A 14,920-nucleotide genomic window follows, 5' to 3' on the forward strand; every position below is an offset into this window, starting at 1 on the left:
TGCCCACCTCGCAATCATTCAGCGGCTTCACTCCCAAAGCGCCTCCTTGTTCCAGTATTGCACTAATTCAAGGAGGTCTTCCAATGCACCTGTGTCCACCACGCACGGTCGGTGAAAATTCCTCAAAGTACGCCGACGAAACAGGTCTGAATGAAGACAAAAGAAACACCTTTGAAGAAAGGACACTAACTGATGGCTCAGGTGTCCCAAACCAGTCCATTCTGGCAGAAAGAGTTTGCTTATCCAGCGGCAGGCTTGTTTTAATTTCAAGTTTCACGGAGTCACCTACTTACGAGTATCGAAAAAACTCAAGACTTAAAGCGTCCAGTTATCCCAATCTTAAGAAGCACACAGCGAAGACGAGTTTTGCGCCCTGCAGTAGCAAGGCCGTGGAGCTTCCTTTGGGTCTGCAATGTGCCCAAGACGCCATAGAAATGTGTCTCTGTCCTTCTAAGATCTTTGGAAGATTGTTTGGAAAGCATCAGGTACCTTCTATGCCAACCATTCCCAAAAGGACAGCCTCTGTAGGAGGCGGTGTGACCCGAAGCGAAAAAGATGAACTCACTGAGGAGGTGCTTACTACTACCTTCAAGAAAAACACGTTAGAGGAACCGGAGATGCATCACCCTGCAAATTCTCTTACTCGCGTGGGCAAATTAGACCAAGAAAGCTCGCAAACCACTGAAGATAAACAACGTGTGGACAGTCCCAAAGTGCAGTCGATACCTTCTGCGTTCCAAGCAGTTAGTCGTGATATGTTCACAAATCTACCATGTATTACTGATGCGCGAAAGAATTCAGCTAATATTGCCACAACTGCCATCCCCTTGGGACATGTCTCAAGGCACAGCGAACAGGTGAAACTCACTGAAGACTTACGCTCGATAATCTCCTGCGATTACGTGCTACCAGAAGAAGGAGCACATCAGCCAATCTCTACTGTCACGACGGCACTACGAGAAAAGAAAGGGGTGCCTCCCGTGGTAACCAAGTTACGTGAGTCGGGGACTACGCCGATAAAACATAGTACCTTGTCGTCTAAGTCTCTTACGGTAACTCCGTGGCGTCGCGAGAACGAGCCTGATGACGAAAAGTCACGCAGCCCTGAAGAAAAGCCTTTAGTCCCTTTGGTGATCGATCCTGACACGTCCACAAGGTCAGCGTGCAAGAGTCTTCCGCGAAAACAATCTGATGACACTGCCATGAAGATCATTTCAGTAGGAGACGTCGCAAACAAAAACGATGCCTACCCAGATGCCAGATGCTCACTAGATGCTTACCCTACTGGATGCTTACCCAGTGCTATCTCCGTCAAGGACATGTTAAGGGAAGAGAAAGTGCACCAGCAAAAAGCTGTGGTTCCTGGTGATTCAGAAGGAGTAGCTGCTGTGCTGCTTATGGACAGTGAATTAGGTTGTACCACGCAGCCGTCGCGGTTTATCATGTCGTCTCAGTGTTTCTTTGTGACAAGTAACAAAAGGAAGTTTATGAAAAGAAACTCCAGGATTGCCGCCAGCGAGCCGCTTGAGAGCACTATCAGAATGCAGCCGGAGCCAACTGGCAACATGATGCTGCAAGCAAATAGCCACAAAGCGGACTCAAATCAAATTGCGCATCAACCAATGAAGGCCGATCGCGGTCGCAGTGAGATTTCGAAGGCGAGGCAAGCTTCTCAGATTACCACAGACGCTGCAAGAGATGAGAAAATATCGGATAAGTTATCAAACTATGACGCTTTTGCGGTTCCAGTACACCCACAAAAATTTATCTCGTATTCCTGTGACTGGGTCGACGAAGTTTCAGCTTCTAATCCGCCTGTACGAAGCTTCAGCGCGAATGTAGTTACCAAGCGAGCGTCGGTACTGCAAGAAAAAACCACCGAGCGAGTCCCTCAACCTGGCATAGCAGACGCTGATCCGTTAATTACTGGCGTAGTTCATTACTGCAAGAATGTAAAGCATAAGCCTCGAAAAAAAATCTGGCCAGGGAGCTACTGTTTAACATGCAAAATCCCAGACATCGTCATGGTCTTCCCGGACCGACTATGGTGCTCCTCCAACCCAAAGTAGAAAAGTACATAGTGCCTTGCAGTGACATGGACGTAGACAATAGGCAAAGACGAAAGCATCGCCGCCACAGCGAAATACCAGTTAGCAACCAAAAGAACAAAATTGTGAAAAATGAGATGCGGGCGCCCGTTATATCGGTAAAAACCGAAGAGAAAAGACCAGTGGCTAAATCGGAACCATCCACATGCTGCTGCGTGTCAATGGCGGTGTGCACCGCCGTCGCCGCCCTTGCTTTCATCTATCTCTATTTCACGAATCTTAAGGAGTCTTCGCAACCCAGCACAACTCCACTGCCTCCAGCTGGTGTCTACTACTGCTCGACGGAGTTCTGCAACAGAGAAGCTCAAAGACTCAAGTCCCTCTTAAGCAGTACGGCGGGGCCTTGCGACGATTTCTACCAGCACGTGTGCAACAAGTGGGTGCGTAGTCAGCGCTTGGAGAACTCTGGAACTGGGGCGGCCATTTCTAGCGACACGATGATCCAAGACGAGCTCATAGATAGCCTGACAGCCGATTTGAGGAAACAAACCGGTGTAGCTCTCGAACTCTACAACGCGTGTACAGACCGCAGCCAATCAGGAAGGGCACTCGCAGCCATGGGCGAGTTGTTCCGGCAGTGGACAATTCGTCAATGGCCGGCGGAGGCGTTAGTATCCACGCGAAATGTCTGGTCTTTTGCTGGTGAGCTTATTAAAGACGTTGGCTTGAATGCTCTAGTGGACGTACACGTAGCCGTCGACACGGAAGATCCCACCAAGGTCGCTATAGGCATGAGAAAGCCGTCCTTTCTATTTTCTTGCAACGATGCTACCCGTCCTGCTGTGATTAACATGATCCAAGACGCTCTTGTAGAAACTATGGCCGCTGTTGGGCACTCAGGAAGTCCACAGCTCGTCGACGAGGTGATGCAAGTGATCACTCGCTTCAGTTCTAGTCCATCGGAGCCGCCACTTTCGGAAACCGGCATGCGCGGCTTCAGTGTCGTTAGGCTGTCGGACATGGACCCTGGCATCGCCGACCTCCTGAGTGCTACTTTTGGCAATGACTCCTTCTTCGATAAAGAAACGAGGGTAGTGCTCAAGTCTGCAGATTTTCTTCAGGGACACCTAGTAGCAGCCCTTCGAGAATTGCCACCGCGAGCTGTGATGAACTATTTGGGCTTTGTGGTTTTCATCAACCTCGCGCCATTCTTCCTGGATAGGCACCGGCTCCTCCGGCAGCTCTTCAGCAAGAGTGCACTCGGCCGGGCTCTTCCCGACGGGACGGGTCGCCTCTGCTTGGTGGCCGTGGAACGCGTCTTGCCCGGATGCTTCGCGAAGACATCGAGCCACTATCTCCGAGACTCCGGAGGCATTGTCGCCAACAAGCTAGCGCAGCTGGTGACGAGCTTTGGGCGCAGCGTCGAGTATCTCGCCTGGATGGACGACATGGGATCCGTCATGTCCCGCTATCTACTCAAGGAGTATGCGACGTTGCCACACAGCAACGACAGCACATTCTGTCCCACGTCTTCTGTTTCATACGCGAAGGACAGCTCGGTCAAGTTCTTCGTGGCCTTGTCGCGAGACCGCCAGAGAACAATTCTGAGCCCCCTGACGAAAAGTGACGGTGCTGACGTGACGCCCGTGCCGCGCTCGCAGCTTCTGACTACGGCGACGTATGATGCCCCCAGCAGGCGCCTTTATGTCCCTGCGGCGCTTTTCAATGCGTCCGTTCCTGTTAATACAAGCCACTTCTCGCTTCAATTTGCGCGCTTTGCCGTGCGCTTCTACCGAGCTGTCTTGGAAGCGCTACTTCACAGGGACGCCGTGCAGCCTTCACTGCGCTACAGCGAAGACCTGCAGCGTCGCTTCGAGGATGTACTCAGCTGCTTCGAGTGGGAACTTCGGCAGCTGCCGGCAGGTCTGAGTCACTCGGCCGTGGCCCCCAATTCGATTACGGCACGTGGCGCTTTCCTGCAACAGACGGTCGCTGTGCAGCTAGCCTTCAGAGCTTTCCAGGTATGCAGACTTTACATATACGAGAGAGCATACACTAGACTGCATAAACTCGAGTGTGTCGATGACTATGTAGGAGTAATGGTGATTTACAGAACCTGAGGGAAACAATGTCATGAAAGAAACGGACAGATGAACTCAGCGAACATTACTTTCTTTTCCCTGCGTCGCATAAGGGCACTACATTTCTGACGAACCGCTGCGCATGCGGTCCTGGATACAGCGTTGATTTTTTATATACACCGTTTGTCGCATTATTTTCAGAAATGGTTCGTTCTCCGAACAAATATGCCTCATACAGCCTCAAGTAGACAACCTCGCCTAAAAATCAGTTATATAAAGCTGTTTGAGTAATGTAAAAAACAGTGAAAAGTGCGTTGAATAGTAACTCATTGCAATATATTGTAGTTTAGTGTCGTGTGTTAAATTTTTTATTAGCCTGAGCATAGTTCGGCAGTATCACTCATGAGTCGACTCACTCAGACTCAGATCGAGCCGTGAGTCTGAGTGAGACCGGGTGAGTAATATTTCGGTGAGTGTTAGTCCGAGTGAGTCCGGTTGACGAAAAATGCGGTGAGTCTGAGTCCAAGTCAGCCCTAAGCATAAAATACAGGGTGTCCCAGCTATCACGCAGCATGATTTTAAAAAAGAGGAACGGCGTTACGCGAAGCGAACCTGTTGCATATTGTTCCTTGTACACTGGAGTAGCCACTGCTATTTTAAATGCGGAGCATTTCTTAGTCGCACCTGCGGTATCGGCCGCCGTCCACACCCCCACTGCGAATGCTCGGCTGGTCTCGTGCCGGCAGCAAGCCTCTCCTCTCCCTCCCTCCCTCCTCTCGATCGAACGCGGGCGGTGTGTATATAAACGGCGGAGTGCGCGTTCGGAATTCAGTCAAGGGCGTCTTGGCTTTCGCTTGACTTGACGCTTTGCTTGACTCGAGTAGATGCGTTTGAAGCAACAGTACCTTCAGTGAGCGTCCCACCACTCGTTGAAGGCAACGTTACCCCACCCTCACTGTCGTCGGCGTCAACAACAGCAAGCAACGCAGAAGACAAGGCTGCGAAGAGACGAGCATACGACGCTGAACGCAAGCGTTTGAAGCGAGTTGCGGACCCGGAACTTCGTGCACGAGAAGCTGCTGCGAGATGGCAACGACGGGCTGCGGATCCTTCACTCGGGGAACGAGAAGCAGCTGCGAAACGGCAACGACGGGCTGTGGATCCTGAACGTCGTGCTCGAGAAGCAGCAACCGTTCGTGAACGTCGAGCAGCGGATCCATCACTCGGGTAGCGCGACGCTTCTGCGAAACCCAATTACGCAACATTCACGCGATACCCTTCCCCCCCACCCCCCCACTCTGCGACGCATTTACTCGAGTTCCCCCCGTGGGAAGATGCGGGTGACATTTTTTTTCCTTAATGAGGTTTAAATATTTAGTCATAACTATCATTGTAACTCGGCAAGTACTCATATAATTGTCAAAATGTCAGTGAGGCGTATGTAGGCATGTTCAAAGGACATCTAACTGTGCAATTTTTAACAACGTACTAATTACATACTCATTCTTTCCGGCTGATAACCAAATCCCGCGAAATATGAAAAATAACACGTGACTATGCTCCCACCCGCAAAGGAAACCAGCGCCCTCAAATAAGCTTACTACAAACAATCGCTTTGCCTGTTGTCCGTTGCGAGAGACAGCGTTCCGCATTTTGGCAAGGGTACAGGTCGGGCGCCAACGATATGCGTGCAATTTCGCTGGGATTCGTTCCGTTCGATAGTACGCCACAATCATTGTCCATATCTCACGGGCGACTTTTCTTGTTGATAACGCGGCAGCTGTCCTGATTACGGCCTGGCTCTGTAAAACCAAACGGTGCGTTTCTTAGGCCGGGGAGTGGCAGATAGGGCGATGCTTTTTTTTCTTTCTCCATTTTTTCCTTGATACTGTCTACCTCATGGGAGCCTGTTTGAGGGCGCTGGTTCCCGACGCGCGCAAGTCTAGTCAGATGTCACCTTTCATATTTCGCGGGCTTTCTTGATTAACCGGAAAAAATGAGCGCGCAATTAGCACGTTGTTGAAAGTAGCGCAGATAGATGCCATTTGAACATGCCTACATACGCCTTATTGACATTTTGACAATTAGGTGAGTACTTGTCGAGTTACAAATATAATTATGACTAATTAATCAAACCTCATTACCGAAAAAAATAGCAGTGGCTACTCCAGTGTGCTAGGAACAATATGCAGTAGGTTTGCTTAGCGTAACGCCGTTTCTCTTTTTTTAAATCGTGCTGCGTGATAGCTGGAACAACCTGTATATTGCTTGAGTGAGACTAAATGAGCTCCTTACTTTTTTGCCGACCTATGGTTCTATCTACACAACTTCAGCATTACTATCAGCCTTATGTGGGCTCACGTTTATACTCCCATGAACTCACACATATATACTTCAACGCGCTAGTGTTCATACGCTAGCTGAATATTTATTGATCAGAGGCGTGAGCTGCGGAGGGCAGGGCAGGTGCCGTGACACCCCCCCCCCCCCGAAAAAGAAAAAAAACTTTCACAGGAAGTTCTTGGCAAAAATGTCTGATATGAGCCATATCTTTCAATAAAAAAATCACAGCATATCCACGTGGTGAATGATGATGAGTGGGGCGAAGCTCCGGAGGATATCATCGGTAAACCATGAATCTTCTGTGTAACGCCCCATCAATCGTCATATAAAGAGTGAGAAACACTGTGTGTATATTACAAACATCAAACTTTTATTTTTCTTAATTAGATGATGCTTGACCTGCGTTGTCCCTTCATTATCACGGCTTTATGGTCCGTGAAATGAAAGGATAGCGGTTCCTGTACGGGTTACAATTGGAAATTTGAAAATACCAGGTCTATACGCGTCCCTCGGATGGTCGTTGGTTTCATATGATTAAAAGACGTGCACGTGAGAGCATATTTGGCTGTCATATGTTGTATTAACCACTCATTGTTCTTTTCGGTAATATCGACATTCAGGTCACCAACTAACACGAATGGTCTATTCTTGTACTTGTCATAATTACACGATGCCGTGTCAATGAATGTCCTGATATTCCCACTCGACAAATTGGGCTCAAGGTACATGGTCATGATGATGCATCCATTAAAATTGATGGCAGCATATTCACCGTTGTGGCTCTGTGTCGTTGGTAGTAGTTTCAGATCTTGTGCCTTTTCTGTTTGTTTTACGTATACGGCCACACCACCTGCAGGACGCTCTGCATAATCGATGCACACGACTGGAACGTATCGTATGATATACGGTCTTTTGGCGTTCCACGTCTCGGTAAGATAGAGAACGTCCACCGCAGTAAGTACGGGGTCCCGTTCCACATCGTCTACAAGCTTGACATAAAACAGAAGGCAACAACAAGTAAAGAAAACATAAGAGAACGGCAGTCTTTTGCCAAGACGTTCGACTATCTCGTGGGTGGGTCTCTGTAGCCTTGTCTTCCAGCGAAAGAAAAAGCGCACCAAGAGGGAGCCTCATGGCGCGTACTACTTCTGAAATGTTGTCTTCGGGCGTCGTTGAAAACACGAGACGTAGTGAAGAAGAAAGAACGCCACACAGGCGAACACGCACGAGAGTCTCGCTCGTCAACGTCGTCTTCTTCTACTGCATACCAGAACGCGCGCTTCTTACGAACTATAGGTGGCTACTACAAACAAACGAACAAACGGAGGATGGACAGACCCACGGCATAAGGATCTTCGCCCCTAAAAATGTCCTCACTGTACTGCAACCACTGATAACTCATATTTGAAGGTACGAGATCAAAAGGCGCCAAATAGAGGACCAAATATTGTCTTAAAGATCATTGACGCCATGGTCGAAAAAGCTAATTCTACGCTAACGGGCTCATGAGTCGACTCACTCTGACCCACTCGGACTCCGATAGGGCCGTGAGTCTGCGTGAGTAATATTTTGGTGAGTTTGAATCCGAGTGAGTCCGGCTGAAAAACAATTCAATGAGTCTAGTCCGAGTGAGTCCGGTTGACGAAAATTTTCGTGAGTCTGAGTCCTAGTGAGCTCTAAGAGCAAAACATATTTCATGAGTGAGTCTGTGTGAGCTCCACATTTTTTGCCGACTTATGAGCCTGAGTACACGCATGTCAGAAAGGGCGATGAGTCGCACTTTTTTGCGCGACTACAGCGGGATCACTAAAGTGGTGTCGGACATTTTAACGGGATAGCGTCAAAGAGCTCGTTTCGCAGAAATTCCAGAGTCGGTGTCGGCGCCGGTGACGGCGTAGTTGGTTGTCAGCCAAAAATCATCATGTTGTCCGTGACAGAAAAATCGAGAAAATGCAAATAAATAAATAATAAAAAATGCCAGGCCTGCGCGGAAATCGCAGCACAGTCGCAGCGAAAGCTCGAAGAGCGGCATTTCTAGAGCCTGTCATAAACTCTCTTGTGGCTACTAATACATGTACACTAGCAACGCACCCACTGCGCCACAAATCATAATTTTTGTGATGTTGGGAAGCACCCACCACGACATTACTCGTCATTCTGCGGAGAAGGGAGGTACTCTCTGTAAGGCATTATGTGCAGTTTCTTGATGCGACGGCTGATGACGATGAAGAATTGTGGCTGAGCCTTTTGTAAGCTTTAAAGGACCTACTAGTTACTTTTTTAGCATTGTGTGACGCCCGGTCGTTATTTGACTCTCCCACCACGCTTTATAGCGTACGCTAACGTGAGAAAGAGATAGAGAGAGGGAATTAACTTTATTGAGACCCTGAGGAAATGGATCATGGAAGCCTTACGGGCTTCCTTGGCAACCAATAGAAGTGCACTTGCGAGGAACCCACTACGCTATAAATCATAATTTTTGTGAAGTAGGAAAGCAGCCACTATGCAATTTTTCGTCATTCTGTGGAGAACCGTGGTACCTGCTAAACACCTGTAAGGCATTATGAGCACTTTATTGATGCTGTGGCTGATGACGACGAAGAATTATGGCAGAGCCCTTTGTAATGGGTTGGAAGCATTCAACAACCCACTCGTTGAGCATGTCGCATAGTGTGACGCCTGGTTACAGAATTCGCGTTATGTGACGCTTGGTTGTTATTTTACTCTTCTACCACGCTACATTACATATGTTAATGCGGTTCCTTCCCGATATGGAGCCTGTATAGGGTCTCTTTGCAAAGCAGTTTCAAGCACTGGCATGACTCTGAGGTAGAATACTGGGCTCTGTTATGCTAACCTGTTAGCTCTGCTTCCCGGAGAAGTATCCGACGTGATAACGTGTTTGTCGAGGGAGGCGTTTGAGAGCTATGACGAGGTTAAGGAGGCTCTGTTGAGAAGATATAAATTGTCACCCGAGGCTTTCCGGCAAAGGTTCCGGTATGCAAAAAGGGGCAATGAGTCACACGTTAACTTCGCGTTTCGTCTTAAAGCCGATTTAATTGAATGGCTCAAGGGCGAAGATGTCTATGACGACCGCGATAAAGTGGTAGAGTGTATAGCATTGGAGCAATTCTACCGCTGTATCGAAGATGATGTCAGGCTTTGGCTGCAGGATAAGCTTGGAGAAGTACAGCTAAACAAGGCAGCAGAGATGGCTGAAGAGTACTACACTCGTAGAAACTTGCACAGTAGGGCCGTGCGTGTTGAAAAAGCTGAGGGAAAGGAGGGCTTTTCAAAAAAAACCTCATGGCCGGAAACCGGCTCCGCACCGTAATTTCAGAAAAGACCCGTCTTTTACGAAGGAGACTGTGAGGGAAGGGCAGACGGTAGCGCAGAAGTCGAGTGAGCTGCCCAAACAGCGCACTGATACTACACGGGCGTTTGAGTCACGGAAGCCGCTAATCTGTTACAATTGCAAAAAAGAAGGGCACATCGCGGTAAATTGTAAAGAAAAGGTTGCTTTCGCAACGATCCGTGAATCAGAAAAGAACATGCGGTTGTTAGAGCCGTATATTAAGGAGATTAGTGTCAATGGGAAAACGTGTCGAGCACTTCGAGACTCAGCGGCAACTATGGACGTTGTCCATCCTTCATTAGTGTCTCCGAACGACTTGACAGGAGAATGCGCATGGATCAGGCAGGTCGCCGAGGAGCAGAGCACTTGCTTACCGATCGCTACGGTGATCATTGAAGGCTCTTTCGGTAAGCTTTACACCGAAGCGGCTGTGTCTGCTGCTCTCCCAGCTTGTTTTCCTTATCTTTTTTCGAACAACTCGGAGCAGCTTCTCAAAGAGCAGGGTAAATCGTTTTTTTCTAGCGTTGCGTACATGGCCCACACGCAATCGCAAGCGCGGAAGCATTCACAGGAACTTGATCTCGTTCCATGTAGTACACCACCACCGGCAAAAGCGGCCGAGCTGCGTGACCTTGGCAGCGAGTCGAGCGAGCCTCGGACAGAAAACTCTCGGGGTGGGTTACTAGAGCCGTCTGAAGCTGATGCGGGCAGCGTTGTCTCCGTCGGCGGAGAAACCGAAGTGGCGCCGTTGGGCGAGGCGGGCAATACGCTCAAGCCTGTAGCTGAAAGTTGGTGTGAGCTGTCGAGGGTTGATCGAGCGACGCTCATTCGAGAGCAGCGTGAAGACATCTCGATAAAAGCGGAAAGCGTAAAAGTGGGAGTAAAGAAAAAGAATGCTTCAGAGGAGGAAGGAGCAGAAATTCCGACTTTAGCGATGTAAGCGAAAGGGGTTCAGAGGTGATGTTGGAGCAGTTGAGCAGTTGGAGCCAAGGTTAAGTCAAGTCCAGAAGGAGGACTTGAGAAGGATTGTTTCTGAGTTTAAAGACGTGTTTTCCAGCCGTCCCGGAAAAACGACGGTTATTAAGCACGACATCGAGCTAACATGTGAGGAACCAATCCGTAGTAAGCCATATCGATGTTCCCCTGTGCAGAAGCAGATCATGAAAGAGGAAATCGATAGAATGCTTGAGTTGGGAGTCATAGTACCGGGTGAGAGTGACTATACATCTCCTCTAATATTGGTTCAAGTGCCGGGAAAGGATCCTAGGCCATGCATCGATTATCGGCGCCTTAACGCCATAACTCGAGACCAGACCTATCCGATACCAAATCTAGAGGAAAGGGTGGAAACGGTGTCAAAGTCAAACTACATTCCCACGCTAGACCTCGTGCGAGGTTATTGGCAGGTTCCCCTTACCGAGCGTGCTAGCCGATACGCCGCGTTCGTTTCTCCATTCGGAACGTATCGTCCCCTTATGCTGAGTTTTGGACTGAAAAATGCGCCTTATTGCTTTTCGGGTCTAATGGACCGCGTTCTTAATGGCCTGTCCGAGTTCGCACTGCCGTATCTCGACGATGTCGCCATCTTCTCGAACACCTGGAAAGAACATGTCGAACATTTACGAGTCGTGCTGAACAAGTTGAAAGAAGCGGGTCTTACAGCGAAACCTGCTAAATGTCACCTAGGATGCGGCGAGGTGTCTTACCTGGGGCACGTTGTGGGGCGTGGCCGGCGCCGACCTTCAGAGATCAAGGTAGCCGCCGTCGTGAACTATCCACGACCAACCACCAAGTCTGAGATAAGGGCTTTCTTAGGGCTAGCGGGATACTATCAGCATTATGTGCAAAACTACTCTACCATTGCCAGTCCTCCAACTGACGCACTTCGAAAGTCGGAGCCAGTTAAAGTGACATGGGACTCAGAAAAAGAGAATGCGTTTTGCGAGCTGAAACAAACCTTAAGCGGAAAACCCGTTCTCATGGCACCCGACTTTTCCAAGGGCTTTATCATTCAGTGCGACGCGAGTGATCGCGGAATGGGAGCTATATTGTGCCAGGAAGATGACACTGGTCACGAAAGAGCAGTTTTGTATTTAAGCCGAAAACTGAGCTGCAGGGAAGAGGCATATAGTACCTCTGAAAAGGAATGTGCCTGCCTCGTGTGGGCCGTTCAAAAGCTGGCCTGTTATGTCTCCGGTTCCAAGTTTGTGGTCGAAACGGACCACTGTCCTCTAACCTGGTTGAATAACATGTCGTCTAAAAGCGGCCGGTTACTGAGGTGGAGCATGATACTCCAACAGCACAACTTGAACGTTCGTTACAAGAAAGGAAAGCTAAACGCGAACGCAGACGCACTGAGTCGCGCGTTCTAATCAGTGCCGTCTTCGGCTATTTTTTTGGTTTTCGCTGGCAAATTGGGGCAAAATTTTGTCCTCATTGCGGCCTCAGCTGAGCGCTTCCATCCTGAGTGATCTCAAGGGGCCAACATTATTTTGAATTCTGTTTCATTGCGTTTGTTACACGTGTAATATTTTGAGTTCTGTTTTTATGAGTTTTGTGTCCCACATGTGCCTCTTGATATAGAGGGAACAAAATTTCGACAGAAACGTAGTTAGGAATATATTATTCTATTTAGGTCTGGTGTTCTGTCGGGTGAACGAGGGCACTTGCTTGTGTCGTGTGTTGTCTGTTGTCGGACCGTTCTTGACAAGTTGCAGAACGTTCAACAAGTGCTGCTACCAAAGATCGTCAGAAGAGACGAGCAAAGCAAGTCGACACATCTTGTCGACAAGCCACTGGAGCCGGGATCCGGCCTGGCGACTGGGATCTGTTCACGGAACGAAGCGTGGAGCCAAATGTCCCCATGACCCTGGAGGTGAACCTGGATGGACCTGGCGAACGCGCGCGCCCGGCATCCGAGCCACATGGAAGCAGCTCGTCTTTCCGGCGCATAGTCTGGCGGCGGGGGTGCTGTTATGCCAGGGCTCCCAACCCAAACTTCCTTGCTTCGACAAGGCATTCAAGCTGGTAAAACGTCTGACGCAACCAGCGTCAACACCCGCTGATGCAACGAGGCGGGAGTATTACGCAATCCCCGGTAACTCCGGCGATTCGTCTGACGCAACCGAAGGAAATCTCTCCCGCAACGTGCGGCAAGCCCTCTCATCCGCGGATCCGGTTCGAGCCAGCGACCAACGGCGGTTCCTGATTGGAAGCTTCGCACTACTGGCTGATGCAAGGTATCGGCCAGGGCTATAAAAGAACCAAGCTGCGCGGAGAGAGAGAGCCAGCGAGACAGCGAACGAAGAAATCCCGGGTCGTCGTCGCACCGCTGTGCGAGCGCCATAAGCTGTCGGCCCCAGCGCCGAATATGTAACGCCTCTGTACATATGTATATAAATTTGCCTTAACTCACCGTCGCCTTGATCGCTCCGTCTATCAGCTCTGCGCAGAAGCAGTCGCAAGCTGAGACACCTGTTACCCAACAGCTCCCACGCAGAGGGCCGAGGTTCGAACCTCGTTTCATCCTGGAAAATTTTTTATTTCGTTTTTTTTTATTTCGAGCGATAGTGGTTACGGACACCGGCGGCGGCGGCGGACAACCACGGCGCCAAAAATGGCCCTTGTTGTGATCTCATAATAGCTTTCGCTGTAAAACGTTCCGGGTTGGAGTGAGAATCTACCCATGCCATCTGCGTGACAAGCGGGCGTTCTACCACAGATCTACGTTATTCCTTCAAAGTGCCTCGAAAAAGAAACACTATATTGTCACGGGTTCGTGACGTCGACGACCAAGGCAGCAGTCGCCGTGTTCAAGATGAAACTCTTTATTTGGCCGAACTTGTGGCCGGGAAATGGAAAGTCGAACTACAGCAATACACACTGTGCACTGATAGCGGCGAACAGAGCGTCGGCCCTCGATAAACTGAACCGCGGCAAGGCGCGCCGGCATTTTATATATGCGGCATCGAACATTTGAGTCTTATCGCTGGTGGCCGCGTTAGTTCCAAAATAATCTCAGCTGTTCGCGTTTGCGCGCTCAAGCCTACAAGAAGATTCTAACACCATCCGGAAGGTTCCCAGATATCAGGGCGCGGCTTGCGCAAGGCACGGCTGCACGTGCTGCCTTGCGCTTGTTAGGTAAAATACACTTGTTAGTTAAAAATAATGAAAGAAGCACGTGTGGCATTGCCCCGATCTGAAAAGAATGTTGCAGTGGCTTAGCTCGGCTATGCCAGGATAACGTAGCGTTAGCAAAGGTTCAGCTAATTATACTGAGCTTTCCTGATTGTCTAGGATTAGCGTGATTATCATGCTTACTGCTGCTCCAATGACACACACACACGGTATACGTATTATGTGGCACATGAATATTTATTTTGCCAGGCAACTACTTCGGGATCCGATGAGTTAAGCTTCTCCGCTCTTCTGCGCCGTTGAGCAGCATTTACGCTCTCCTTCTCCATGGCTATGCCACACTGGCAAAAGCCAGTCAGAGGCGCTATCAAGCGGCTCCAGCGCAGTGTCAGACGACGACTGCACAACGAAGGCGAATAGATGCGCGCGCGCCGGTGCCAATACGTCTGCCAAGGCTACGACGTCACTCCTCTGGAAAGCGCAGACCGGCGGCGGCGACGGAGTGCGCGGGAGCTGCCGGCTCCTGTGCGGGATATCACTGATCCTCGCGCATGCGCAGCACGGCTCTTGAGGATTCACGCGAAACTGGCTCGGCTAGGCCAGTGTAGCTAACGCTACAAAAGCATCGTCCCGATGCTTGTAACCGAACATGGAAGGGAAAGAGTGCATACACAAATAAACTACTATGATAAAGGGAAAGAAAGCAGAGTCCTAAGTATAAAACAGCTTCAGGCGCACGATATGGACGACTACAGGTCGTGCGTGGCGCCGCTGAGAGTTTGTGATGCCGTCCGGGATGACCTCGTAGCCTAGAGCGCCGAGTCGTCGAAGCACCTTGTATGGCCCGAAGTATCGCCGAAGAAGTCCACGTTGGCGTATCGGCGTCCAGACCCAAACACGGTCACCGGGTTGATATTCTATGTGGCGTCATCGAATATTAAGTGACAGCTGTCTAC

The 14,920-nt window shown here is 49.6% G+C and overlaps 1 protein-coding gene across 1 annotated transcript in view; it reads left to right on the plus strand.

The window, feature by feature from the left end:
• Positions 1 to 2,269: 2,269 nt before the first annotated feature.
• The window catches only part of LOC119385384 (neprilysin-1), a 47,433-nt gene continuing 34,782 nt past the window's right edge, over positions 2,270 to 14,920 (plus strand). The window contains exon 1 of the mRNA XM_037652832.1: positions 2,270 to 4,069. Within this exon, the coding sequence (XP_037508760.1) occupies positions 2,270 to 4,069 (1,800 nt within the window). The remainder of the gene's footprint in view (positions 4,070 to 14,920) is intronic.

This window comes from Rhipicephalus sanguineus, chromosome 3, assembly GCF_013339695.2.
Source record: "Rhipicephalus sanguineus isolate Rsan-2018 chromosome 3, BIME_Rsan_1.4, whole genome shotgun sequence".
Lineage (NCBI taxonomy): Eukaryota > Metazoa > Arthropoda > Arachnida > Ixodida > Ixodidae > Rhipicephalus > Rhipicephalus sanguineus.